General features: G+C 45.8%; 1 protein-coding gene across 1 annotated transcript; it reads left to right on the top strand.

Annotated features, from left to right (window-relative positions):
- Positions 1-574: 574 nt before the first annotated feature.
- On the top strand, positions 575-19,766 carry NRIP2 (nuclear receptor interacting protein 2). The gene is made up of 6 exons (XM_023922660.2): positions 575-1,221; positions 5,787-5,963; positions 10,367-10,449; positions 10,873-11,000; positions 12,861-12,913; positions 13,731-19,766. The coding sequence occupies exons 1-6, from the start codon at positions 991-993 to the stop codon at positions 13,821-13,823; spliced, it is 765 nt and encodes a 254-aa protein (XP_023778428.1). The 5' UTR covers positions 575-990; the 3' UTR covers positions 13,824-19,766.
- The last annotated feature ends 768 nt before the right edge of the window (positions 19,767-20,534 follow it).

Raw genomic sequence — 20,534 nt, 5'->3', positions numbered from 1 at the left:
ATGAGGGCAGAGTCGAGCACAATACATTTGCCTTGGCTGGAAGCAGAAACCAGACCTTCAGCATTTCATTCAAGCTGCACAGAAAAATCCTTCTGTGCAGCCTATTGCAAAGGCACGACACTCTCTGCAGAAATGAGACTGGGCATGCCTGCCAGGAGCCTTGAGGTGGATACTCTCTCCCATTTACCAAGGCACTGCATCATCTTCCAGGCTGACCCGGGCTGCCGCCAGTATTTACAGAGACACGGAGATGCGTCAAAGCCCCCTGGCAGAGGCAGCGGAGAGCGCCGGCTGCCGCCGGGAGCTGTAGCGTGTCCCCACGGAGCCGGGGACAGGCGGGCACGGACACACACGGACACACACACGGACACACGGACACACACACGGACACACGGACACACACACGGACACACACACGGACACACACACGGACACACGGACACACACACGGACACACACACGGACACACGGACACACACACGGACACACGGACACACACACGGACACACACACGGACACGCACGGTGCGTGCGCGCCGCCCGACGAGGTAAGTCCAGCCCCCAGCAGCGGGGCCATCCTTCTGCTGCTGGATTTTTCCAGCCGGAGCATCCTGCCGGCGCCGCCGTGATTTATGGAAAGCGGTTTCTGACGCGGGGCTTTTTCTATTACGACAGGGACCCACGGACTGGAGGAGGCAAAGCTGCAGTCAGGGCAGGAGAAGTGAGGGAGAGGAAGAGGCGGGAGCAGAGGGACACGGAGGAGTGGAGAGGACAGAGGGAGAAACAGGCACCGAGACACTTCAGAGATGGGTGAGTTATAACTAAGAGAGCAGAAGGAAAGGCAGAGAAAGGAAGAGAAGGAGAGCCGTGGGCAAGGGAAAGGGAAAGGAGACCAGAGACTGAGTCAGCTTCCAGAGGGCAAACACCAGGAGACGAGCTCAGGGAACATCTCAGCATACCAAGAAGGACCTGCTCTGTCTGAATCTTCACCATGAGCACAAGGAAGAGCTGCCCCCTGCCACTGGGGCAAGAAGACCAGGAGGAAAAGCAGAGTGAGAGTACTCCTGACCTGGAGCGACAGGAGTGTGAGATGGAGCTGAGGAACAAAGCTATTCTGCAACAGAAGAGGCGCCTCAAACAGGCCACCCAGTTTGTGCACAAGGACTCTGCTGATCTGCTACCCCTGGATGGCTTGACAAGGCTTGGAACCTCCAAGGATCTGGTGAGTCCAGTGGGACCCCCTTTGGGAGGGAGTCCTCCTAATAGCCTTCATTCAGGTTGGGAGCTGCTGTTAAGCTTTGTGAAAGGATCATAGGTTCAGCAAAAATGAAACTTCCCTTCAGGATCATCTTCCCTTCAGGAGCAGGTCAGGGTGAGGGAATTAATCACTCATTTGCTTGCATCCATCTTCTTGTGCCTCCCCATAGGAACCAGATTCCTCAGGCAGACATGGACTGGAAGGACTCTCCAGAATCCAAATTTCCATTCACCCAGTACCTATATATGTTCATGTGACCTGTATATTTCCATGTAGGACATCTCTGAAAGCCCCCATGTATTCCAGCATGATCCAGCTCAAAAGCAGAATGCTTCCTGGACTCAGCAGGGAGGGAAGTACAATTCATGAAACTCTGAGAGATTTATGTTTGACCTTGTCACCTTTTTGCATTTTTCTCTCTTCCCCCCACTTTCTGGATTTACTGAGGGGCAAGCAAAGGGCAGGACTGCAAGCCAGGCACACAGGCAGATGCAGTGTCTGGCACTCTGGATGACTCCTTTGGGGAGGAGGCACCGGAGCGAGGCCTATGGGCATCTCCTTGTGGTGACGTGGATCAGGAAGCATCAGGGAGGGAGGTCTGTTCCAGGAGCCTTGGCAGACTGTGGTCTGGAAGGGCTTCCCCGAGGCTGGAAACAGATTCCCACAGGATCTATTACTGGCTCAACTGCACACAAATTCTCCTTGCTCTGGCAGTTTTGCTGTCCAACTTCTCTCCACTGTGGAGTTAAACCGCTCAAGGATGTGCAGCTCTAAATGCATTTCCTGAAAGAGGGCTCGTGTCTGGGTGTGATGGGAGCACAATCACTTGTTCCATCTGTGGCAGTGGGTTCAGAAAAGATCTTGCCCCTCCCTGTGGTCTGTGCTTCCCCATCTCCTCAGACAATTGCAGCAACACCACAGATGCTCCCGTGTGTGTGCCTCCAGTCATTCCCCAGCTCCTGAGGCACGCAGTGGCACAGGGCCACACGTGTGAGGCTGGCAGGTCCCTGGCACTGAACAGGAGCCAATCCTCCTTGCTGGAACCTTGGGGTGCAGCGGCTTGCAGACGAGGGCTCAGTGCCACATTCCCGTGCTGGCACATCCTGCCGCTCCCGCCGCCCTCCCCGCAGCCCCTCAGCTGCCCCAGCAGCTGCTGGGAGTCCCTGGCACGGCAGGGTCAAGGGCAGCTCCTCCAAAGCACCCTGAGCTGTCACCTCCCGTTCCGCAGCCGCACGAAGGGCTGTCAGCAGGGACTGGTGAGCAGTGTCCCTCCGGCCTGCACACAGTCGTGGCTGGAGTGCGAGAGCGGCGTCACATCAGTCTGAGCGAGGAGCAGGGACTCTCCTCCCCGTGGGGAAGGAGCTCAGGCCACGCTGGAGCCCGGAGAGCCGGCAGTGCTGGGCCTTGGGGCCTGCAGCGCTGCAGCTTGAACATCCCCTCAGGAGCATGATCCTGGGCCCTCCCTAGGCAGGGAACGGAGACTTCTGAGTCTTCTAGTGCGTGTTTGCTGACCCCAGCCACAAAGGCAGGCAGAAACACATCTGCCAGCTTTGCTTTGGGATTGACTCCTGTCACACCATGCCTCAAAACGACAACTGGCACCCTGAAGCCCCAAGGGGTTCCTTGAGCGAGACATTCCTTGTCTAAATCACTTGCCACAAGCAGCTCTCCTGCTGGAATTAACCATTCCAGGCAGGAGAACTCGTTGTATGCCGACAGCATTCGGTCACTGCAACCCACTGCAAACTTCATGTTTGGTCCGTAACATGAAACATTTTTACCATCGGCCTAGGGAGCAGTGAATAAAACATGACATTTTTTGCTCACATGGACAATTTGCTCTGGTGTTAGAGGGCACCAAATGAAGTGTGGCCCCTGTGCCAATTTTGCACACAGAGTGCCATACCTGGGGTCAGTGTGGTACCTCCGTTTCTGCTTTAACTTGGAGCAAAAGAAGAACCAGGTCTTAGATTTCCAAGAGGGATCCAGCAGTTCCTGCAACTTGATGGGACACTGTGATATTGCTGCGATGTTTTGGGCGCTGCAAATCAGAGTCCAAAATATGCTTTTGGCTTATTTCTCTAGGCGCCTCTCCAGCACTGTGAAAACCCCATCTCTTTTTCCTAAATTGATCTGGCTCCCTCCTGGAGGACAGGAATACAAAAAAGGAATGTACTGAAAATGAAGTAGCAGTAGGAACTGCTGGGGAAAGAGAGTAAAACACCCCTGACTCCTATAGCACTTACACTGGGAGGAAAGTTTAACTAATTGCCCAAAACAGGTCTCCACTGCCAGTGCCAGAGACTCCAGCTGTGGCAGCTCCATATCCTAAAATCAGAGAAAGGCCTCACATAATTTAAAATAAAATATCTGCTTTCTTTTGCAGTCACAGGCTGTTACTTCTTGCCACTCTTTTCTGTGTATTCTGGGTGTGCACTCAGCTTATGCAATGCATCAAGCAGTGCCGGCGATTTGATGGGCCCATTATGTCTCCAATAATGAATAATTATATGTTGCCTTAGGGACCTCATGTTTCCAGCTTTGCAACAAAAAGCATGACCAGTTTTTTTTTTTAAATGGCAAAATAAAAAATAAGTAGTTATATGAGCTAAAATATTCTGGAAGTACCAAGAAGGTCTGAAGATCTGGCTTCTCGCCTTCCAAAAATCAAAATCCCCAGCCCATACAATGTCACTAATCATAGCAAGACCTGGAGGTTTCACAATGGAGAACCTGAACCTTCCCTAAGCTGCACTGGGAATCTTCTTTGATCCCTCTACGTGCCCTGAGAGAACATCCTTTCCAGCTCCTGGCCACAATACTCACAACATCCTCCCTTACCATTCTCGCAATCTAATTGTTTCTGACCAGTCCAAGAGCTACAACAGTCTCTCCACTTCAGTGTTTCACTGGTGAGAGAGAAGATAGGCAGGGCCCTGGGAGTCTGCTCTTGAATCAGATGCCTCCAAAATCCCAAAGCTCAGCTAATCCCCACCAGCATTTGGCCTCCTCCCAGCCTGAGTGACAAGAAGGGGACAGAGGTGGAAGCTGCAAAGGGCTTGCTCCTTCTGTGGGAAAGGTTGCAGGAAGAGAGAAAGGTCCTTTGCATGCCAGATTGTGAGAGGAGGGAGGGAGGATGGGAATCTGGAGACCTGCTGTTTGTTGCCTGCCCTTTTCCCATGGCCCAGATGTTAGCTGGCAGCCAAACTGGCACTGTGCTGAGAGTATTTAGGGAGCTAAGCACAACGGCCAGCTGTGCTGTGGCCGGCACAGTAGGCTGGGAAAAGACCAGGAACAGAGAGATATTTTTACCCCACTTTTTCAACTGCTGCAGCGTTTCTCATGCAGCATGTGAACAACCTGACTCTCACCCTCTGAGTGGCAGGGAAACAGAGCCATGAGGGACTTGGCTTCTTGCAAAGAGCAATGCTGAGTGTGACCATTGAGCCAGTGACAGCCATCCTGCACCAACCATTGGGCAAATCTGACAAGTCAGGGTGCTTCAAATTGCAGTTTGCACACTTCTCTGGCCTCAGCTCTCTGGCCATGCCTGAAGCTAGTCTGAAACACAGGGTTTTGTGGGGTTAATGCAGCCCAGCTCATTGGCAAGTGTGATCCAGTTCAGGTGTTTGGCCTGCCCATTGACAACATCCTGTATCAAACTCCTGCACCACCTGGGAGATGACTTAATTTTTTCTTTTTCTTTAGAAAGATAAAAACAACAGTTTAAGCTGTAGCACATTAACCCCTTTAGATTGCCTGCCTTTCTTTAAGCAGGCAATTGTTACTGGGAATGGCATGGCCAGCTCAGAGCAGCTGCTCTCCTGCAGATGGGCCGTGGAGCTGGGTACATGGAGAAAGGACAAAGCTACCTCCAACAGGCACCTGTTTCATTGATGTTTCCCATTGTTGATTCAGTGGTTGTGCAGGGACTGGATGGATCAATACTGAGCAAAATGTAGAACATCTGACTGGGGGGAGCAGAGACAGGCTCCAAGGAAGATTAAAAGCTTGTTTTAATTTCCTCCTCAGGGTGCTTCCTGCTTCACTACAAATAATTGTTTGTACACCTAAAGTATCTGCAGTCCTGCCTTCTTGCCCACATGTACATCACACACATGCTGCATTCCTTGTGGCCTTCCACATTAGAAGGTGTGAATGTGCCTGGTGGGATGTCAGCATACACCTAGCAGGCAGTGCATTGCCTGAACAGGAATGAGACTCTCCAGTGCATGTTTAGCTAAAGGAACAGATACATGGGGAGAGCATGCATCAGGCATGTTCTTCTCCTCCAGTAATTGCATCCCAGAGACCTGCCTGTTGCAGACATCCCAACACTTTAACACCAAATTAGCGGCTACAGAAAAAAAAATCTTGGGATTTAAAGAAAGTTTTTTTGGGTAAGCATGTCTTTCATCAGGACAATCAGTTCGGTCAAGCATTTTCAACCTGCATCCCTGAGCTAGCAAATGTCCTTCTCCTTAGCTCCATACTTAGCTGGGATTTCTCTTTCTTTGTGATGGAGACAGCAGCCTCATAGTGTGGTCCAGCGGCGCCTCTTGGAAGGCAACCTGAACAAACTGCGGGGCGAGGCCAGGGGTCAGTCTGCACGGGTTCAATCTCCGCTGGCAAAAGACCAGGATGAAAAGATGGAAAAGGGAGAGGACAGGAGAAAAGAGACTTCACTCCTGCTAATACAGTGCCAGGTAAGGCAACAACACTGCTGCTGATTTCACAGTGATGGCAGATGCTCAGAGTTCCACCTGCCCCCCTCCCAAGGGCCATGCCGACTTATAAATCGCAAAGCCAGCTGCAGCCAAAGAGAAGATATTTCATGCATGGCCTCTCCTAGAGTCTGGATGCAGGTTTTCCAAAAGCCAGAGGAAAGCCTTTCTGCTACATACCTTCTAGTTACCCATATTTGAAGATAAATTACCGTCATCACATATCCTTCCTTTGAAGGCCAGCTTTCCCATGATGTGAGGTATTTTATAACTGCATAGAGAAGAAAGAAATGTCTCCTTATCACTTGAAGACAGGTGCCTCAAGCTGATTTACATTTAACTACTTCTAGTCTAGTCTGATTCTCTCAGGTGTCAAAGGACCTCCTCAGAAAGTGGCTAACCATGCTCCAAATTTGCACAGCTGCATCTCTTGATGGAAGCAGTATTTTCAGCTCCCTTTTCTTATATCCTCCTATACAGAACACACTACTCCCTGGCCCCTGCAGTTAACGAAAGCACATGCAAAAGCTGTGGCTCATGAAGGAGGGCTGGATGGTTAGATCTGCACAGTAACATGCAGATATGAGACTCACCAAGATACAGACCTGTTGTACAAAACCCATTTTAAAGCTGGTTTTAATTCAGTTACCTGTCCTAAAGAACATCTCCCATATCCAAATGTAAAGGCTGCACTTCCAAGAAAAACATATATACCTTTGAAAATTCATTCATTATTTATGATCATGATAGGAACACAGCCTGGCAGCAAGTTTCTGAAAGGCTTAGATCAGGTATCTCACTGCCAAGAAAAGCCACTCTCTGGTTTGTTTTGCAGCCTGTAGTGCAGCAGTTAGGTGTTGCTTACCCTGCATTTTAGACTTTAATATAGCTGGGTTAACATAACCACACTTGGGGACAGACTTGTACGATGAATGGCTTTCAGGGTAATTTCTCCAATTACCTGGAGCTTGTTTTTGAGCAAATAAAGGTGTTTCTTTTTCTTTAATAGCCTCTCCTTATTGTTCTGCAAGAGGAAATTTGGTGATAAAGGGTGGGGTTTTTGCCAGGCATGCACACTGAACAAGGACAGGCATGTTACAGGTATTGTATCCCAGGGGCAGTAGCTAAGTCAGCGTTACAGTCCACCAGTCATTCCCTTTTGTGTTTCTAATGGACTGAACCCCAGCTGCCACCCACATTTCATTTTCCCTCACAGAGGAAGGTTAATGAGCATCACAAGCAAGGAAATAGGTCTAATGCTGCATGTAATGCTCCCTAAATTCTGCACAGGTGTTTCTCTCTTTTTGTGCCCCTCTTAGGAGCCAGTCACTGTTTGTCACACTTGATCTTACACTGAAGCTCTCCTCCCCTTCTTTTTGTCTTGCTGCTTTTGATATTCACATCTGTGAACTTCAAAAAGCCTCTCCTGTCAGTAACAGAGCTGTGGCAAGAAATAGGACTCAGGCTGCCAGTTCATTTGAACCAGAGATGTGAGCTGGTACCTTTCAGATATCTGCTTGATTATAGTGCAGTTTTTATTAGAAATGGAGCACAGCCCCAGAGAAGGTTTTTTTTTCCCCTGACTCCTGAGAGAAGATAATCTATCGCTTACATATAGGCAAGTATGCTGAAAATCTCAAAGTGGTAACAAATGCATCACCTGACTTGCAAGTGAACTTGACTAGGGAATAAACCCGAATATATGTAGACTTCAGTGATACATGGAGATTCAGGCAGTAAGTGTTTTCACTCTAACAGGTTTTAGTTGCTCTATGTCTAAGGCCTTTTAAGTCCTAGAGAACACAGACAGAACTAGTCTATAATAGCTGTGCTGCAGTTACTCACCCTCCTATTTGCTTAGGTAAGTTGCCCAGATGGTACTTCAGCAGAATTGCCCCTTTTTGTGACAGTTTCTGAAAAGCACTTTGGAAAGCTAGTCATGACTAGCATCTGCAACATAAAATCAAGCTGTTATTTCTTGTGGTGGGGCTTGTCTCTTGTTGACTTGGAAAGAGATGCTGAAAGATTTCACTGATGTAGAAGGCCAGTTTTCCTCTATGCCAAAGCAACCTGGGATTGATCAGCCTTTTGTTTGCTAAAGCAGCTTCTTGACTTCAGAAGTGACATAATTTCAGAAAACACAGCCCTTTATAAATAGTGAGCCTTACTGATTCCCCTTCCCCTCTTTTTTGGAAATTCCCATAATTGACATTTAGATAAAAAATAAACATGACTGGTAGTAACAGACTGAAAATTCTAGAGTAGAGATGAGAGTGGGTAAAGTTAGGAAAAGTCCTCCTAGTCCAAGAAGCCTTGCAGTACTTATGGGCTGCCTGCATTGTATTTGTGGTATGCTGGACCAAGGACTTTCCTCAGGCTCCTGGTGAATTCTCTAGGGAAATGATTAGTGGTGAAGAGCTGTTTACACTGAATGAGATTTAGTGTTGTTTTCTACAGAATAATCACTGTCCTGTTATATCCTATCAAGCCTCTAACTTGCAGATTTCCCAGCCTGCTCTGAAATAAAACTCAGTAATCTGCCTAGTGATACAGCTTAGGCTTATTATAACAACAGCAGCTCATGCATCTCAAGTCTGTTGCTCCCAAGTGATTCCTTAGCAATTGCTATCCATGTTTCAGGTCTTGATTCTGAGTAGAGGATGTGGAGACAGATGTTTGGCACGCACCTGCACTCTGTGCTTTATCTTGCCTCTCTACTTAGTCTGGCCACAGCCTATTCAGGCAGGGTTGATGTGTCAGGAAGGACCAGGCAGCACAGACATTCAAATCAAATCAGAAGGGAGACATTTTGCCATAGAATCATGGAATGGTTAGGGCTGAAACGCACCCTGTTGGTGTCGTCTGTTTGCAGCATCCTATTTCTCACAGGAGTTGCTTTCTTCTTTCTGACTACTCACAGACAGCACATTTTTGAAAATGAAATCTTGGAAATACTGGATGTAGCTCTCTGTGATGATTAATAATTATAAACAGGCTTAGATAAGGAATCAGGAAATTGAGACATTTCCTTGACCCTGCTGCACAGAGTCCTTCATAGCTGTGCTGATCTGCTTAAGGTGTTCAAGCATTTAAACTTGTCAGGACTGAGCATAAGAGTAGAGAAGAAGTGGCAGGTCTGCTGCTGCTTCTGAGTGGTTCATGTCCCACAGTGCCATAGTGGATGGGAGAGAAGGAATCACAGGACAAACACAAATGATAGTAGGAATGCAATGAGCCTCCCAAAAAGAAAACTGAGGGGGTGGGGGTGGCTTTTTTTGGGTGGTGGCGTAAGACAGAGCCTTGAAGAACTAGGCCATCAAGATTAAGTATGATTAGGCACCATAGGTAAAGATGTATTTTGTAGATGAAAGTTAGTCCATTTTTTCCAGTTCCTTTACTAAGTCCTGTTCCTCCTTTTTTCTTTTTTTCTGAACCTAATTTCTATCAATGTCCTTGATGACCCTATGTTTTCAGACCCCTACAATAAATGTAACCTGCTGTTCCCCCATCACCTCAGGCCTGCCATTAAGGACCTCTCTGCAGAGGGGACAGAAAAGAGATGGCAACCACATCTCCTTTTCCCTTTCATGTTCAAAGGGGTAAAGAAATTAAATGAGCAAGGCAATGGGAACTATTTCAGTAAAATCATGCATGGGTTACTTGAGTGCAGGGCACAGTCTTCCCCCTTTGCTAAACGACACCAGCTGTGACTATTGTAATATGAGATCTTATATCCTTAAAAAGCTATACAGGGACATGTAATAAGACCTACACCTAAATAGTCATCTCTTGATTAGGTTGTGTCTTGGATTCAGGAGTCACATGGATTTGCCAGTTATCTTGGGAACTGCCTTAAATTCAAGCTCATTTCAGGTGTGTTTGTTCTGGGTGCTCCTGCTTCTCCTTCAGACTTCTCCCTCTGGCAGCTTTTCTATTGAGAACAAACTTAGCTCTGGGACATTGTTCCCTGCAACACCAGAAGAAATGGGGAGATGAAACCCAGGAAAATTAACATATGCTTTATTCCTTTAGAAACTTTCGCATATTACTTACTGCTCTGCTAACAAAGCCCATGTGGGTTTTATGAACAAATTCTCTAACTGTGCATCTCTTGACTGGAATACTGTTAAGTTAAAGTCACTAGGAAAAGTGTCTGGGCAATCAAATACGAAAGAAGGAATAAAAATTCAAAAAATAAATGTTTAAGAGCGATTTGAAGAGCACTGGGGAAACCACAATTGTCTTGGATGAACCTCCTGCCTTCCAACTACTGCCTAAAACACCGCATCTTGGCTATGTTGCTCAGAAAGTCCAAGTCACACTGTTGGAGGAGTGAATATGCTAATTTTGAGCTCACAGTAATTATCTGTTGTTGTTTATTCTAGTGCCAAGGTGAGGTATTGAAAGCAACTGTTAACACTGGGTGTCTACCAAACCTCATCTCCAAGAAGTGTTTAAACCAGCTGGGGTAAGTCTTTGCACAGTATAAAGGGAGGGATGGCTACAGGAAAAATTATGGCAAGAACACAGGCACTCTGGATTCCCAGCCAGTGATAATTACTGGCAGTTTTGCATGTGTTGCATGTGTTTAGGAGAAGATGGAGAGGGTGGGCTACAGGGAAAGTCATTAGAGCTCTGGCAAAGCTGTGTGCAGACCCCAGACTCTGAGGCGGAGCTGTGCAATTCTGTCTGTATGCACTGAAAGGCAAAGCTGCCCAACTGGTGGTGAGGTTTTGCTTGTTGAATCTGCCTCCAGACATACTGTATGAAAGAGATTCCCTCTCTTGTGGGCCTGTTCCCAGTGAGACCTAGAAGAACTGCCATCAATGACAAGTCTTGGTTTTCCTCCTCTTTCCCTGCTTGAGGCAATAACACCTCTTGTGTCCCACAGGCTGGAAGAAGTGTCTGCCATGGATTGTGGAGACCTCTCCCTTCCCATCCCCAGCGTTGTTGGCAGAGTAGAACATATGGAATTGCAATTTGGCCAGGAGACAGTGCTGTGTTCAGCACTGGTTGTAGGTGAGAGTGCCTGCCCCTCCTCTCCCTTGTTTCTCCTGTGTCCCTCTTGCCCTGCCAAGGGCATTTAAAGAACCTTTGGAAAAAGCAGAACATGGTGGAAGGTTGGTAATGTGGCCACTTCCACAGCAGGCCAAGATCACCATACACAGTGAATACCCTCAATATAACCAAAGGCAAAGGGCATAGGAAGAGTACAGAGAAGACATTGAAAGTGAGGAGAAATTAGATGTTTTTTCAGTCTTAACTAAGGATGTGAAAAATTCCCATTTTGATTCTAAAATGGACCTTACATAAAATTCTGAAGATGGCTTGATTAATCCACTGGTGCCTTATGTTCCTGTATGGAATGGCTGGCTGGAAGTCATCACAGAAAGTAACAGAGGGTACAGCTTATTTCCTAGAGTGCTTCTCTGTGTGCTCCTCTGCCTCTGCTGCAGGGAGCACCCTGGAAGAACCTGGAATGCCCAGAGTGCTGAGTCTCCTTCAGAGTCCTGCAGCAGGACCCTTTGAAGGAAGGACCCATAGGAGACAAGGTCAACCCAGCAGGCACTGAGGCAGGCCCAGAAAACAGCAGAAAGGCTGCATGTTCTGTATTTACATCAAGCTGTGCATATGCTAAAAACAACGTGGCTGTCTTTTTTTCTCCCTGTTCTTTCTCCCTATTAGTCTTCCAGCTTTACCTTCATGCTTTAATCTGTTTCCCCATCTTCGATGAGCCCTGTTCATCTTCCAAGGCCTCCTCTGCTCCCTCTTTCCTACATTCTTCCCACATTTCTAAGTCATCTAGAAAGAGCTTCCTTCTCTTACACACTCCAACTTGCTCTTCTTTCCTGCTTTCCGCTCTGCATGTTCTTGTCCTTCATGGGCAATCTGTATCAGTACCAGCACAAGTGAATTTACTCCATAGCTACTATCTACTACCCACTTTGTTGGAACGTGGAAATGGCTGCCTGGAAGGAGCAGAATTGCTATACCTGTGCCTTACATTTCCTTGTGCACACAGTGCTCTCACTTATGTGGTTATAAATGAATTATAAATTGCAGCCACTGGTCACAGGGCAAGCAGGCCACCAGCAGGCCTGGGAAGTGTTAATGACATTACAAGTGGCTGCTGATTCCTGCAGATTCCAGGATGTGGGAATTCCTCCTTAGCTACCACTTTAACCCCTGGCTTTTTCTGTTTTCTGACACTGAAGATTTGCAGCAGTTACAAGTAGGACAGACAAGTTACATGGGAAAAAAAAACCTTAATAAAATTATTTTATAAGATCATATAGATTGCAGCCATTAGGTGCAGGCTTTGGTCAACAACTGAACCAATAGCCTGCTGCATGTGACCCTCTCCTCTCCATTTTCCTATACTTGTTCTCCCCTGATTGACCCTGCTGCTTGCCTTCTGCCTTTTGTCCTTCCCTTACACAGCCCATAGTAAGTTTTAAGGGATCTCACAAGCCCCTTCTGATATCTCATATTAAGTTTCAAACAATCACACAAACCCCCTCAAATTTACCTCACAGTAGTCATGATAAACATCATTTCCTTCTCTTATCAGCTGCAAAGTTCGTTTTGACCATATTCAGGACTGTGCTTAAACAGCTCCTTTAAAGGCTCAGCAGTGAGTGGCAGAAAAGTGCTGATTTATTATTGTCACTGTTACCATCTGCTTGTTAATGCTGGTGTGTTTAACTCGTCCTTTTCCTTGTCATTTTTAATCTGCTTTATACTGAAGAGATGATAGCCATAAAAATTAATGAATCAGATGTTCTTGAATTCCATATCCTTTTACAGGAGAAACACACTGTCTTTAATGAGGCAGTATTACATAATCTAAAGCCTGATCAGTCTCTTCTCTCTTCTCAGATGATGAAATGCTGGAGTTTTGCATTGGCCTCCAGACTCTGTTGTCTCTTAAGGTAAGGAACAGCTCTTTCATATTGCAGAGCTCCTTTCAGGAAGCTCCCCAAGATTTGGCTGTTGCAGCATCAGAATTACTTTATAGTAAAAAATCCCAGATCTCTCATGGCAAGGCTTGTTGCACAGCTGCCTGACTGGGTGCAGTATGCTCTGAGTCACTGATTCCTTTCCAGTCCTTCTTAAAGGCTTTAAGAAAGAAAACACTCAGTAGGATACCATCACATCTCCCCTTCTCTGTATTCCTGACCACACAAATTGCAAGCAGCAAGAGGAAACTGGAGACAAGGCACGAGTTAGACCCATGTTGCAATTTGAAGGCAGATGAGAACAAGCTCTGCCCTTGCTTTAAGCCAAATGAAGCTGTATGATCACATTCAGTGTCTAACACTCGCTGGCCATGAGTAGAAAGAGTCCTCTCCTTTTGTCAGCTTAGCTCAGGGTCAGTGCTCTGCTGAGCCTGGCTCCTGGGTGGCTCAGGATATGGCTGCAGCAAGCTGGCTCATGCCTGTCACTCATTTGTGGCCACATGTCAGGCTCATAAAACAGGAAAAACAATGGGTTGAATGGCTGAGTGATGTGAGGACATGAACTCAGAGAGGGTCATAGGAAGAAGAGAGGGAAATGGCCCTGTGAAGAGTTTGGAGATTAATCACATTATGGGGAACTGGAGCAAGGAGGCAGCATATGGGACAGGGAAGGAAAACTGTTAAGGTCTCTACAAACCCAGGGAGGTATTATGGGCTCTCCTCAGTGATAAACATCATGAGGTTTACTATCTGAAATGTCCAGCAAATAACTGTCTCTCTCCTTCTTTAGTGTTGCATCGACTTGGAGGAAGGCGTCCTGAGATTTAAAGCACTGAGTCAGGAGCTGCCTTTTCTACATGCCTCTGAAGAGCCTGGTCAGTGACCGGCTGCATTTCCCATATCTGGAGACTTGCTGCCACGAGAGAGAGATGAGGGTGAGGCTCCCATGCCCCTAACCTTGCTGAGTTCTAGGCTGAGGCATTCAATGGCGAGTGAGAAAAAGGCAAGCGGGTGCTGGAAGCTGTCACTGGGAGTGCCTCAACTTGAGATATCCCTCCTTTCAGTGGACCCTCTTGTCCTGATGTGCCGAGTGGACATTTTGTTCTTGTTCTGCTATTTGGCCCTAGTCACTCCAATTTCTGGTTCTGTAATAAATTTTTGTTATCCCTTAATGACTTTACAATACACTCTGTTCACAAGAGACTCTCTGTGAACAATCTCCAGTTGTTCTATTGACAGGAGAACGGCTTTTTCTCCAAAGACCTTCAAAGATTACCACGAACATTTCTCTTATTGTTGCCTCAATGCCAGCGTACACCAGTCCTGTTTCTTTGTTGGAAGGGCTCTGTTCCCTTTGCCTGTACTCTGGGAAGCTGGATTTTGCTGCTTTTTGCTGGCTCAGAGCAGAACAGAAGTATTTTCTTGGGAAAACTTTGTGGCAAAAACAGTTTTAGAGTTCTCAGTTCTAAGAAACCTTTGCAGAAATGTTGAGTGCAGATGCCTAAAGCACTGACAGGGGCTTGGGCTTTGCCATTACATTCCTGGGCATTAGGCTATATTAGATGGATGGCAATGCTTACCATCTCTTGGTGTTATACCCTGTAGCCAGACTTGCACACCCCATTCTTCTGGCCAGGCCACTCCACTCTGCACTCCAGCTGCTAGAGCTGCATCCCTGTTCCCTCCACTGCTTCAGTGGAGATCACTCAGTTTAAATGCTGCCATTAATTACAGTACCAAGTCTTCTGCTCTGTCAGCTCCTTTCTTTCAACTTGAAATCCAGTGGTTAAACACAGACACATCATCAGCCTTGAGTCCTGGCCCATCAACTTTGCTTCTCTTGCACAAAATGAGAACTTGTAGTATCAGCTCAGGTTAGAGAACTGTGAACTCATCTCAAATGTTAAAGGTGATTATTAAGTCACTTAACAGTTGGGTTTATTTAATTTTTTTTTAATTTCTATATTCAAGTATAGCTGTATTAAAAATACATAACGAATTCTTAACTAGTTCTAGGAAAAATCCACTAGATCAGGGCTTCTTCCATGCCTCATGGCTACTGATTCACTATCCAAACTGCAAAATGTACCTTTATCCACCCTTAAAATTCTATGACAACCCCATTTTGCCTATTTTCCTAGATTAAACACCACTGACTCTCTTATCAAAATGTTCATTGTCCTTGTTGTGCTTCTCAAAAAAAAATGTGTGCATGCATTTCTGTTTTTTTTTTTTTTTTGGTTAGTTCTTTTCCCTACAGCTGTACACTGTAGTTTAACACATGCTAAGGACATCAGAGTAAAGCTTGGCTGATATGATTTGGGATTCACATACCAGTGATAGTTGGCGTGACTGGCATCTGCTGCTCCTACAAGGAGCATCAGACTTTTACTGTTAGTCATCATATCTTGCAGCTGCTGATACATTCCTTGACTTCTCTGCCACTCTTCTACTTGTGCATCTGACTATTTCTGGCTGCAGGAACTGCTTTCCATGAATCTCTCGAGTGGCACCAACGGTTCTCTCATTTAGTCAGGAAAGCATGCCTACTCAATGAGCCTGTCTTCCAAAGTAGCAGTAATTCCTCCTGGATTTGTATCACTTGCATGCCTGACTGGCTTCTCAAACCCAGGGGTCTAGGCAGCTCACACTTGTACTAAGCCATCCTGTGTTCTAGCTGCAGTCTATTTGGGCTATGTCTGGGCCAATTCTGCTGACAAAATCTTGCTTGTGATAGACAGAACACCTGTTTCTATATGCATCAACTCACTCAGTTTCCAACTCTCATTGCCCTCTAAAAACAGCATGTAGAACAAGGGCAAATAATCTACACATACAGATACCACAAATCGTATTAACTTCTACAGTCCATTAAAAAACCCCTCTAAACCACAACCTAAAAGCTGATTTTAGCCCTAACCCAAACAATAAACCCTAACAATGATCCTAAATCTAAAATTTAAGGCACTAAATCCTAATCCTAAATTTAACCCTTAAAACAAACTCTAAAACTTAATGCTGACACCTAAATCAAATCACCACCCTCTAACTATAAAACTTAACATTAATCATAACCCCCTAAATTTAACACTAACATCAAACATCTACCATCTGACTTTAAACCCAAAATAAAAACCTAAAGACATTAATTTATAAACCCTAATCCCAAAACCTAACCATAATCCCCAACCCTAAACTTTAACCATTAAGCTAACCCCAGCCCCTAAACCTAAATTCCAAGGCCTAAACCTAACCTTTATCTCTAAACCCCAAACCACATAACAAAACCTAACCCCTAACCCCAACTCTAAACATATCCTTAATCCTACACCTAACCACAACCATCTAACCCTATCTGATGGCTTTTGTCATTCCACAAGGGGCCCTGCTTCCCTCTAGAGTGCTTTTGCCGAGTTTTGCTTTGCCCTGCAAGGGGCCCTGCTGCCTGTCAGAGCATCCCAGGGCTTTTGCCAGGCTTTGCAAAGCCCGTATGGGGCCCTGCTTCCATGTGGAGCACCACAGGGCTTTTGTTGGGCTTTGCTGACGCCCAGGCAGGTCTCTGCTGCCTTCCAGTGTCTGACAACTTTTGCTGGGCTTTGCTGGTGCCCACAAGTGCATGGGAAGGGGAGGGCCACCAACAGCTCTAAGTTCTGGCCACTTCCTTCTAGGAGCAGTGCCCGGTGTCAGTTTTGCAGCTGGGCCCTGGCTAGGGCAAGGGTGTAGGTGAGTAACAGCTTTCAGATTGAAGCCAACAGGAATCTTTCCAATGATTTAAAAAGTGTTGGATGGGATCCTACAGAAAACCGCCACAACTTTGAGTTGACAATTCTGTTTTGATTATTGCCTGTCACTTGCAGCCCGGCAGGTACCTGCACACTAGCTGCTGCTGGAATTCACCAGGTGCTGTTCCTACATATCTGTCTTGGAATAACTGCTTTTGCTCACATTCAGAACTTCCTCCAGACTTTCTGAAGCCTTTCTGTGGTTCACATGCCTCATATCCTAAACCACTAACAGTTTAGGCTCCTCCGTGAATTAATGTGCTGCAGTAGGTGAAAATCTCTAGCCCTACTCCTCTCTTCTCTGCTTAATGACTCCTTCCTATCCTCCTTTCCTTCCACTCACACTGGTGACAAATTTCCTTCAAAAAGGAATTCTTTCCTTTTTAGAGAATCCTTTTAACACTTGCCTTGTACCCTGGTTGCTGATACACTTGCACATTGTGCTGCAATCTTGCCAGCCTTTTCTCTTTGTTGTAAACAACTGCATGTACAAATTCTCAGTCACAGAGAGGATGTTTCCAAGAAAGCACTAAATTAGTGTGAGTTCTTTTCTCAACTCTGAAATCAGGGCAGAAGACATGCCCTTCACCTTCCTCCTGTCCATGTCAGTTATACACACAGATCAACTCAGTAGGAGTCTCTTTCATCCAGACATTGAGGAATCTGTTGCCAACAGTTATCTTGGAACCTCCCCATCAAGCTTTGCTGCAGGCAAAGCTTCCAGAAAAAAACCCATTTATACAACTAAATGAGAACTGCAGGTCATGATGCCATGGCAGACACCTCACTTCAACCCATTCACTGCATCAGTCAAATCCTACAGGGTCAGTACCTGCTTTCCTCACCAGCACAGCTCCTGGTGGCTTTTCATCTCCCCAAGTTACATGGCATAAAATGACACACTGTTACTGCACTTGACATGTGTATTCTGAATTCTAGCCCAAAGACATTTTTCTTTCTCCAAAGCATTTTTGTGCCATTACATCTGAAGCACAGCCTCCACTGTGAAAGAAACAAGTCTTGGCTTTAAAACGTGATGGTAAAATAGGACTTACAACATCTCAAAGAAGCAAACTCAACTCCCATCTACCTACATAGTAATTTTTAAGTCTTCCAACACTGGGGAGCACAGTATGTTTTTGAGTGGGCTGGCAAGGCTGAAGGCTGTCTTCATTGTAGTTTCTCTTGGAAAAGCTTATTATAAAGCTACACTTCCCTACTCCCAAATCCAGTCATCTCTATTGCTTTTGGGGGATAAAGGGAACACAGGAATAATCTAAAGGTCTTTTTCACTGAAGATCAGAAATTCCTAATACTTTCATACAGAAAGCAGAAGTTCAGTACTAACTGCCAGCTCAGAGAAGGATATAGGCACATCCTGTATGTGTCCAATCCTGGCTTCCTCATTATGAGGCCTGTCCCATGTAAAAATAAGGATTATTATTTTAGGGATAATCTCTTTGAACCACCTTGGTGGCCAGTGCCTATCAGGGCTGTTTTCTAATAGAGTGGGGGCAGCAGTTGTGGAAAAGTCTGCAGGGAAACACCTGCCATAGCAAGTCTCTGGAACAGTGTGCAATACACCCAGGGATATGGAGAAGGACTTCTGTCCTTCCTGAGAACATGCACTCTGCCAAAGCCATAATCAGGACCACTTCCAGGAGCTTGGGGTCACTTGGTTTTCAACAGAATGGGAGCTGCAGCCATCCATATTCCCAGAGGCTTGCTCCTTCTTTCACTTACAGCAGGCGAGCTATGGCATTGAAGACCATTGAGCCTAATACCTGTGATGTCTGCATCCAATCCTCCTCTCAAGAGACTCCACTGGCACATGCCAGGATACACATGAAGAGTTATAGAAATATCTAGATTATAGCAGAAAGTTCATAAAAACAAGGGCAGGGATGGAGAGCAGGTTTATTATGTCTCAGGAAAATAAGGCAACCGTCTCCTTTTATTTTTTTGCTAGTAAATTGAGCATCAGAACCAAAGCCATGAATCATTTATCTGCAAATACCCCCAGTGCCTGAGAATACTGTCAGACTCCTCACTTGCTGTGTGCTGGCACTGGGACATACAAAGGTGTCCTGCAAATGCTGCCCTGTTGAAAAGTTTCCCAGCACCAGCAGGTTATGCCAATCTGATTGAGTAGGATACAGCAAACAACATTTTCTGCTGTGTGGGAAGGAACCCCTTCTAAGTCCAACTCTGCGGCTTCTATTAGCTGGCAAGGACAAACATACAATTAGTTACAAAGAAAGCATAATGTAATTCCATCACTCCAGAAACAGAGCCTTAAGTGGCTTCTCTTCCTAAGATGGACACTTCACAGAAAAACTGTTGCCAATGGAAGTAGACTGAATAACAAACTTCTGGAAGTATTTGGCACTTGGAGCTCAAGGCAGGAAAAAATAAGGAAAGCCATCTTTTGGCCAAGGAATGGTACAGATGGTTCAGTTAATTCTTCTGTAGACACTTTTCATTTTCTCTTGTGCACAAGGGGCACAGGAGCAAAATGCATCTGCAAGTTATTATGTGCTGCACACAATATAAAACTGTCAGGGGAAGCCCTTGAATGTTAGTATTTTTCCTCTCCAATGGTTTTTAAGAGCTGAAAAGTTTTGGGGAACAGATGTTTTTGTAGTGTCTGTATTTTCTCACCTCTGCTTTTCATAGTGTGCATTGCCTGGGCTTGCACAGCACGCAGCAATGTTATCCTCAGGCCAGCAAAAGAGGGTTGGGGTGCACAAATGGCCCTGCCCAACATTTGCAATACTTTTACCCCATTTTCTTTTAAAGATGGTTCTTAGAAAAAGTATCATCTCTCCCTCAGTAACCCTTTCCCATTCTTTCTCAAAAATTAATAGTCCAACAGTAGACCAGTTTGACCTTCCTTTCTTGGAAATCATTCAATCTGTACAGCAAAGTTTGTTTTGTACAAAACAGTTCCCGCCATATGCACCCATTTGTACACCCCTTGCGCTTGTGTTGCTAATAAAGGTTTATATTTGGTGTTGCTAATAAAGGTTTATATTTGGCATGGACAGACAGCACTGAGTTGTTCTGTTAGGAGTGTAGGCCATCCTGTTCCCCTGCCAGGCCCTATTTGCCAGAAGCAATGGTTCCTATTGGTTTGGGTGGCTGCACAACTCAATGTCACAAGAGCTGACAATTTGTTGAGGTTACAGTCTAGGTCTGACAAGTTTCAAGACAAACTCCTTGCTTTAGTCCATGAGTAGATAGTCCCTGTGGTATCAGCTCTCCACAGCTCACAGATTCAAACCTTGCTGCTCTCAACACCACAGCAAATAAGCTCTATTATTACTTGAAAGGTCCTGCCTGAAGGGTCCAGTTTTACACAAGCACTTAATATGACATTTAAAAATGCTTCTCAGCAAGGCCATTAAGATGGAGAAAAATTTCTACTGCAGTTAGAGAGTAAGAAGATACAGTGGCCTGAGAAGCAAGCTAGCAGGTACAGAGCAGGTCACACCATTTCACTGCTCCATGCTCCAACTTCCACTGCTATCAAACACAGAGGACAGCACTGTCCTCTGGAAAGCTTATATAAATCTACGGAGGGAGACTGCAAAGAACAGCTAAGGTTTATTATGTAAAGATCCTGCCCTTCTACCACATAGGGCTGCTTCAACAACAGTCACTTTGACCCAAGGGCAAGACACTCCTTTTCTCTATACAAAGCATTTTCTCCCAGTTAGGACTGCCCTTGGATATTTTGCAGAGTAAAGCACAGCAGGTTTTCAACTGCCTGCAGGATCTTTAAATGCTGCCACTTGATCCAGATCACTGAA

Source organism: Cyanistes caeruleus, chromosome 3 (genome assembly GCF_971803275.1).
Source record: "Cyanistes caeruleus chromosome 3, bCyaCae1.hap1.1, whole genome shotgun sequence".
NCBI classification, from domain to species: Eukaryota; Metazoa; Chordata; class Aves; order Passeriformes; family Paridae; genus Cyanistes; species Cyanistes caeruleus.
This window is presented reverse-complemented; position numbering and strand designations above follow the sequence as displayed.

What these genes read in the sequence shown, in the direction of transcription:
- NRIP2 (XM_023922660.2), top strand. Translation starts at nt 991, where the DNA reads ATGAGCACAAGGAAGAGCTGCCCCCTGCCACTGGGGCAAGAAGACCAG. An exon ending in TTGGAACCTCCAAGGATCTG is followed by an intron (nt 1,222 to 5,786) that starts GTGAGTCCAGTG and finishes TGATGGAGACAG; the next exon opens with CAGCCTCATAGTGTGGTCCA. An exon ending in AAGTGTTTAAACCAGCTGGG is followed by an intron (nt 10,450 to 10,872) that starts GTAAGTCTTTGC and finishes TGTGTCCCACAG; the next exon opens with GCTGGAAGAAGTGTCTGCCA.